This window comes from Protobothrops mucrosquamatus, unplaced genomic scaffold (genome assembly GCF_001527695.2).
Source record: "Protobothrops mucrosquamatus isolate PMUCROS unplaced genomic scaffold, P.Mucros_1.0 scaffold4130, whole genome shotgun sequence".
Taxonomy (NCBI): Eukaryota; Metazoa; Chordata; class Lepidosauria; order Squamata; family Viperidae; genus Protobothrops; species Protobothrops mucrosquamatus.
This window is the reverse complement of record NW_015390058.1, coordinates 1-8,224: the sequence shown is the minus strand read 5'-3', so window position 1 is coordinate 8,224 and position 8,224 is coordinate 1. Positions and strand designations below refer to the sequence as shown.

General features: G+C 40.6%; 1 protein-coding gene across 1 annotated transcript; it reads right to left on the bottom strand.

Moving 5' to 3' along the window:
• Window positions 1-360: 360 nt before the first annotated feature.
• On the bottom strand, window positions 361-7,736 carry CHRNA9 (cholinergic receptor nicotinic alpha 9 subunit; the record flags this gene model as incomplete). The annotated part of the gene is made up of 4 exons (XM_015827988.1): window positions 361-929; window positions 3,701-4,233; window positions 5,770-5,924; window positions 7,581-7,736. Coding segments are annotated over 4 exons (1,413 nt in total), but the record flags the coding sequence as incomplete, so codon positions are not given.
• Between the last annotated feature and the right edge of the window lie 488 nt (window positions 7,737-8,224).

Below are 8,224 nucleotides of genomic sequence, written 5' to 3'. Positions count from 1 at the left end.
ATAGATAGATAGATAGATAGATAGATAGATAGATAGATAGATAGATATAAATATAAGAGAGAGAGAATCTTTATTGTCATTTTTTACTGTGGGCCACATTAAAAATGAAATTTACTTGCTTGCTCTCAAAGAGCACGCATACATAACACACATTTAAACATGCTATATACAACCCATGTATAAGCCTACACCTTTACATATAAATAACGTATAAATATGAATCCCTGTCCATCTTGAATACATAACGGAAGGAGGAAGCTTCACAAGGCTGATGCTGTACGGAACAAAACTGCGAATGAATCTGGATGTCCTGCTTCGGATACCACGGAGCCCCCCCCTCCCAGAAGGTTTGATTCTTCCTTAAAAAGCTTTCCCGATAACCAGAACGCTCATGAAGAAGACCATAATGAAAAAGATCCACATAAAAAAGCGATCCATCACTTTGGCCACTTTTTTCCATTCCGCCCCTTTGGCGTGGTTGGCTTTGTGGCGCCTGACACAATCGGCGATGTATTCAATATTCTGGATTAATGCCCGGTAACACGAGCAGCAGCCGACCGTCTCCCGTGGATTGTCCTCTGGATGTCCGTGGGCCTTGTCCTCTCCATCAAACGGCTCCTTGAGGGGGTCACCGTCCCTGCTGCCCCCCTTACTAAGGGGCTTCCTTCTCCCTTCATACCCACCTCGCTCTTTTGAACTTGCATGGGCTGCTTTGGACTCCGAGCCCTGCTCCCCCGCACACTGCAAACTGGTGCAGTTTTCGCCCATGTCGTACACAAAGAAGATCTTGGACATGTAGTCCAAAATGACCACCCTTGCCCACCGAGGGACGGGCTTGGCTCCAGAGCCACAATAATGAATGTTCATTATAATGATGGTGAGGGCGGTCGAGGCAGTGATCATGGCCATGGTTGCGATGTAATATTTACCTAGGAGATAAAAAATTAGAGCCACAGAGAAGGAGAAATGATATATTGCTGGTATTTTATTTTATTTTTTAAAAAAAAGGTGGAAAAGGAAAAAAAAGTATTTTTCCCAGTAAGTTCAAAGAAATTGAAAGTATATAGTTAAAATGGAATGGAATGGAATAGAATAAAATGGACTAGAATAGATATTGGAATACATAATAGAATAGAATAGAATAGAATAGAATAGAATAGAATAGAATAGAATAGAATAGAATAGAATAGAATAGAATAGAATAGGAAATATGGAATGGAATAGAAAATAGAATGGAATAGAATAGAATAGAAAAGAAAAGAAAATATGGAATGAAATAGAAAATAGAATAGAATAGAATAGAATAGGATAGAATAGAATAGAATAGAATAGAATAGAAAATATGGAATGGAATAGAAAATAGAATGGAATAGAATGGAATGGAATGGAATGGAATGGAATAGAATAGAATAGAATAGGAAATATGGAATGGAATAGAAAATAGAATGGAATAGAAAAGAAAAGAAAATATGGAATGAAATAGAAAATAGAATAGAATAGAATAGAATAGAAAATATGGAATGGAATAGAAAATAGAATAGAATAGAATAGAATAGAATAGAAAATTGGAATGGAATAGAAAATAGAATACAACAGAACAGAACAGAACAGAACAGAACAGAATAGAATAGAATAGAATAGAATAACAGAGCTGGAAGGGACCTTGGAGGTCATCTAGTCCAACCCCCTGCTCAAGCAGGAAACCCGATATTATTTCAGACAAATGGCTACTCCAATCTCTTCTTAAAAACGTCCAGTTAGCATTAATAAAATGGAATTACAGGCCCTTCTCTTTTTGCATCTTTGATCTAGAAGAGACCACCGGCTACAAAAAGGATAGATGACCACTAGATAGCAGCAGAGCTAAAGTTTTCTTCAATGTTTTTGTTCCCACTTAGAATCAACGACTAGACATTTGCAACCCAGCTAGTAGTTTTACTATCAGCAGATGTTTTAAATATATGATTCTGCTGACTTGGGAGAAAGTAGTGTGGGTCAACCTGTATCTCCAAGAAGAGCTATCCCTGTTAACCTATTCTCCAAAGCGCCTGAAGACAGGACAAGAAGCAACGGATGGAAACTAATCAAGGAGAGAAGCAACCTAGAACTAAGGAGAAATTTCCTGACAGTGAGAACAATTAACCAGTGGAACAACCTGCATCCAGAAGCTGTGAATGCTCCATCACTGGAAGTTTCTAAGAAGAGATTGGACAGCCATTTGTCTGAAATGGTATCTCTTGTTTGAGCAAGGAGTTGGACTAGAAGACCTCCAAGGTGCCTTCCACCCTTATTATATTATGAAGTTATGGGTGGGCTCCAGGCCTAACAAAGAGAAGGATTTGGAGTGACTTGATAGCTGACTTCCAATACTTCAGGAGTTGTCATAGGTAACAGGAGATCAACCTATTCTCCAAAGCAACGGATGGAAACTAACCAAGGAGAGAAGCAACCTAGAACTAAGGAGAAACTTCCTGACAGTGAGAACAATTAACCAGTGGAACAACCTGCCTCCAGAAGTTGTGGGTGCTCCATCACTGGAGGTTTTTTAGGAAGCGATTGGACAGACATTTGTCTGAAATGGTATAGGGCAGGGGTAAACAACCTTGGCTCTTTTATGACTCGTGGACTTCAACTCCCAGAATTCCTGAGCCAGCCATGACTCCACAAGTCATAAAAGAGCCAAGGTTGCCTACCCCTGGCATAGGGTCTCCTGCTTGAGCGGGTGGGGGGGGGAGTTGGACTAGAACAGGACTTTTCAACCTTTTCACCCATTGTACCACTATTAGGATATGGCAGCATCCAAGTAGCACCAGTTGCCTAGCAAGGTGTCAAAAACTTGATGACCAAAAAAAAAAAAAAAGGAAAAAAGTGATGAAGTACAGGTAGTCCTCGACTTATAACAGTTCGTTTAGTGACTCTTCGAAGTTACAATCGCACTGAAAAAAGTGCCCCCTAAGCCACAGCCAAGCAAGACACCTGCCTGCCCATCTAGCGGTGCCCTTCCTCCTGTCCGAGGTTTCCATTGTTGTGAGCATTTCTGTTGAGGATTGGCAGCGGGGGTGGGGTGGGGGGGTGTTTGGTTTTTATTCCCCCATTCTGCTGGGTGGTTGCAGCAGGTTTTGGTCCCTTCACATGACCCTGGGACACTGTGACCGTCATAAATATGAATCGGTTGCCAAGCATCTGAATGTAAATCCCAAGACCCTGGAGATGCTGCAACATTCCAGCTGATCGGCGCTTCTTCTGGGCTCAGCAGAAGCACCAGGATCAGTGCTGCTTTCCAGCTGGAGCCTGGCGCCGATCCTGGCGCTTCCACTGAGCCCTGACAGTCCCGAAGAAGCGCCGCTCAGCTGGAAAGTGGCACTGATCCTGGCGCTTCCACTGAGTCCTGACAGCCCTGCAGCTCCAGCCGTCTCTCGTTCAGGCTTGTGCGGTGCTGCCACCGGTTCAGCTCATTCTCCTCCCCCGCTACCACTTTTCTAGGATGGTCGCGTACCACCTGCCAGGTGCCAATGTACCACGGGTGGTACCCGTACCACTGGTTGAAAAGCCCTGGACTAGAAGACCTCCAAGGTCCCTTCCAACTCTGCTATTCTGCTATTATGTTTGATATTTGGATGTACCAGCATGGGGACACCTTTGACGTTGACCCCCAATGGAAATTCATCCCCTTTGAAGCTTTATAAATAGAGGCACGTACCTATCAAGGGGACGTTGTCCGACGGGGGCATGCTTTCTGCCACCATGAGCTGGAAGACGGTGAGAGAAAGCAGAACCGTAACTCCGAGAGATACTTTTTCTCCAGAGTCTGCCGGAAGGTAGAATCCCAGCGGAGCCAGAAACGATATCAAGAGACAAGGAAGCAGCAGGTTAAAGATGTAGAAAGAGGACTTCCTTTTCAAGACGAGCGTGAAGGTAACATCTGGATAAGGCTCGGAGCAGCAACCGTAAGTGATCACGTTCTTCACCGCCGGCATGCCATGGATCTCCCACTCCACGTCTTCGATGAGATCCGAGAGGTCGCCCGAATCTAGCGTGTTGAAGATGTCAACTTGGTTCCCGTTGTAGGTCCAGGAACCGAAGGTCAGATTGCACTGCTGGCTATCGAAAGGAAAGTAGGAGATGTCCACCACGCACGAGCTTTTGGTGATGGCTGGGGCATCCCAAGTGATCTTCCCATCGTACCTCAAGACAATGTTGGTGTTCACCGGCTCAGAGAAGTCATCGTCGGCCCTAAAAACAAAAAGGCAGAAGAACACACAACAGCACACCTAATAATAATAATAATAATAATAATAATAATAATAATAATAATAATAATAATAGTAAAGTTGGAAGGGACCCTGGAGGTCATCTAGTCCAACCCCCTGCTCAGGCAGGAAACCCTATACCATTTCAGACAAATGGCTGTCCAGTCTCTTCTTGAAAACCTCCAGTGTTGGAGCATTCACCGCTTCTGGAGGCAGGTTGTTCCACTGGTTAATTGTTCTAACTGTCAGGAAGTTTCTCCTTAGTTCTAGGTTGCTTCTCTCCTTGATCAGTTTCCACCCGTTGCTTCTTGTCCTGCCTTCAGGTGCTTTGGAGAATAGCTTGATATGGGGAGTGGAATATCTTGATTAGGAGGGTTGCCTCCTAATGGCTGCAGGCCAGCTCCCTGGGGGACAATTCAGCATTGTGTGAATCATTTCGTTCAGTGACTTTTATTATTGGGCACCATGTTTCCCTCGAAATGATTGTAACTCTTGTATGTCTGGATTGACTTTATTTTATTACTCTTGGCCACAGTTCCGTTGATAACCAATTTAAATTTTGTATTTGTTGAAGTGTGGCTGTATGCATAATGGTATTTTTCGAGAGCTGAAGGGAACAAAATTTCCTTTTAATGTATGCTGATTAGTGTACATTTAAAGTGACAACAAAAGCATTCTATTCTATTCTATATTTCTATTCTGTATTTCTATTCTATATTTCTATTCTGTATTTCTATTCTATATTTCTATTCTGCATTTCTATTCTATATTTCTATTCTGTATTTCTATTCTATATTTCTATTCTGTATTTCTATTCTATATTTCTATTCTGTATTTCTATTCTATTCTATTCTATATTTCTATTCTGTATTTCTATTTTACTCTACTCTATTCTATTCTATATTTCTATTCTATATTTCTATTCTGTATTTCTATTCTATAATTCTATTCTGTATTTCTATTCTATTCTATTCTATTCTGTTCTATTCTATTCTATATTTCTGTTCTTTATTTCTATTTTATATTTCTATTCTGTATTTCTACTCTACTCTACTCTACTCTACTCTACTCTACTCTACTCTACTCTACTCTACTCTACTCCTCTGTTCTATTCTATTCTATTCTATTCTATTCTATTTTCTATTCTATTCTATTCTATTCTATTCTATTCTATTCTATTCTATTCTATTCTATTCTATTCTATTCTCAAAGAAGAATATAGTTTTCCTATGCAATCCAGCCACACCTGCCTTCCATTCCACTTTCAGAAGAAAGTGAACCAGAGAGGATCCTGTCCAAATGTAGAAAAATACTTCAACTGTCTCCGAGGGTGGCAGTGACTGACTTTTTGACAAACTCTCTCAAACCAACATCTCAGGAGGACCTCCGAGCTCCTTGCACCACAAATAATTGCCAAATTCTTGGGGCAGGCTTTTAAAAAGATAACCATCCCATGATGCAGGGAACCGCTGGTTTCATTTCTGCAAACTGCTGCTCAAATCACTCCAGACAGACTTACTTGTTGTAAAGTACAATGTCGGGCCTCCATACAAGATTGCTGGGGATCCGGATGGAATCTAAGCCGTCATATCTGTCTTTGTCCCACGTCAGAAAGGCGTCGTACCACGTCTGGCGAATCCACAGATAGACTGTCAGAATTTGGTTTCTCTCATCCTATAATAAGATCATGGTCGCCTTAGATTGGGAATGTGGACTCGCCCCAACTTAAGCCTCTAAATAAAAATGGTTCCATTTTCTTTCTTAGTATGTAGAGTTTATCACTGAAGCAGTAAGCATGAGCTTAAGTGGACTCCAGAAGATGGTAGAGGACAGGAAGGCCTGGAGGAACGTTGTCCGTGGGGTCGCGATGGGTCGGACACGACTTCGCAACTAACAACGACATAGTTTATTATAGATCAAGTGTACTGCTGATTAGACAGTATCTGTCACCAGTTTAAGTTGGTGGATTCATCAATTCTGGAATTATCTGTCATTATCCATGATTTCAAACTTCCTGATCTTTGCTAGCCTTTCAAATTCTCTCTTATCATGATTACGGATCATTGATGGCAGACGTTTGTTCCTGCCATCATAAGATGAAGGTCACATGGACACAGGTAGTCCTCAACTAATAATAATAATAATAATAATAATAATAATAATAATAATAATAATAATAATAATAATAATAATAAGTATAATAAGTATAATAAGTATAATAAGTATAATAAGTATAATAAGTATAATAAGTATAATGATGATGATGATGATGATAGATAGATAGATAGATAGATAGATAGATAGATAGATAGATAGATAGATAGATAGATAGATAGATAGATGTTTTTCTACTGTTAATATGAATATACCCGGGATTCGTATTTTTAAAGTAATTAGGGACAATAGATAGATAGATAGATAGATAGATAGATAGATAGATAGATAGATAGATAGATAGATAGATAGATAGATAGATAGATAGATAGATAGATAGATATAGAAGAGATAAAGATAGATAGATAGAAATAAAGAGAATAATAATAATAATAACAAAGATAGATAGATAGATAGATAGATATAGATCAATAGATAGAGATAGATAGATATAGAAGAGATAAAGATAGATAGAAATAGAAGAGATAATAATAATAATATTTTATGCTCTCGGCATAAAGAAGGGTAGACATGAATATAATAATAATAACAACAACAACAACAACAACAACAACAATAATAATAATAATAATAATAATAATAATAATAATAAAGTTGGAAGGGACCTTGGAGGTCATCTAGTCCAACCCGCTGCTCAGGCAGGAAACCCTATACCATTTCAGACAAATGGCTGTCCAGTCTCTTCTTAAAAACTTCCAGTGTTGGAGCATTCACAGCTTCTGGAGGCATTTAAGAAAAGATTGGACAGCCATTTGTCGGGAATGGTACAGGGTCTCCTACCTGAGCAGGAGGCCTAGAAGACCTCCAAGGTCCCTTCCAACTCTGTTATTCTGTAGAACTGGGACCATCCAGATTTTGGGGTTCAGAGGGGGAAGCAATGGTATGGGATGTACGTTCCCCCCCCAAATCCCCTTCATGTATAGAACTTTCTCTGCCTTCCAATCATCCGGTTACACCCACTCACACACAAGGTAGCTTGGTTAGCGAAAAATAGTTACAAACCTTACAACCGCTTCTGTCGATGTAAGGAATAATTATATAAACTATCTGTAACTTCTTAAATTCCAGCCAACCCAACGAGATTTGAATCGGGGGGGGGGGCGGGAGAAAAACTTTCAAAGTTTATTATTCTGCACCCCTTATTTTGATGCTTACCATATCTTTGATTTGGGAAAGCGTGATCTGAAGAGTAACATTCAGAACCATATCTGTGTCTTGAACGGGGCGGAGAGCGTTGGAGTAGCCTTCAAACAGCTCGTTAAAGAGCATCTGAGCATATTTTCCTTGGGCTGCGTCAGTGCCTGGGAGTAACAAAATTTAGATATTTTTTTTTCAAACCACAGTTGCTTGAAAAAGACACCTGCAAAAGATGGTTGTGTTCAGGGGAACCGACTGGCAACGAGGTGGGAAAAATAGATTGCAGATGTTCTGGGTGAAGCTTCAATGCATGTAAAATAAGCCCAGTGGTCACTCACCACGGCCTAATTGGTGGGAATCTTTTATTTATTTATTTATTAAGTTTCTACGCTACCCATCTTCATTGTCCAAAAGCAACATCACCATCTAGCATTGTGGGTGAGCAACTTTAAAGAGCCAGTTTAAGAAACTTTTAAAGTAAGGTGACCAACTTTTTTACAATGAAAAGGAGGACACAAATAAATGGAAGAAAAAAATATCGTAAAAGCTGGCTCGGCCCATGGAAGGTCAACGGCTCGCCGCGCCCCCGCCCGCAGCCCCCCTTCCAGCATCGCTGCCCTGCCGTGTAGAGCGGGCCCCGCGACTCCCAAAGTACCAGCCGC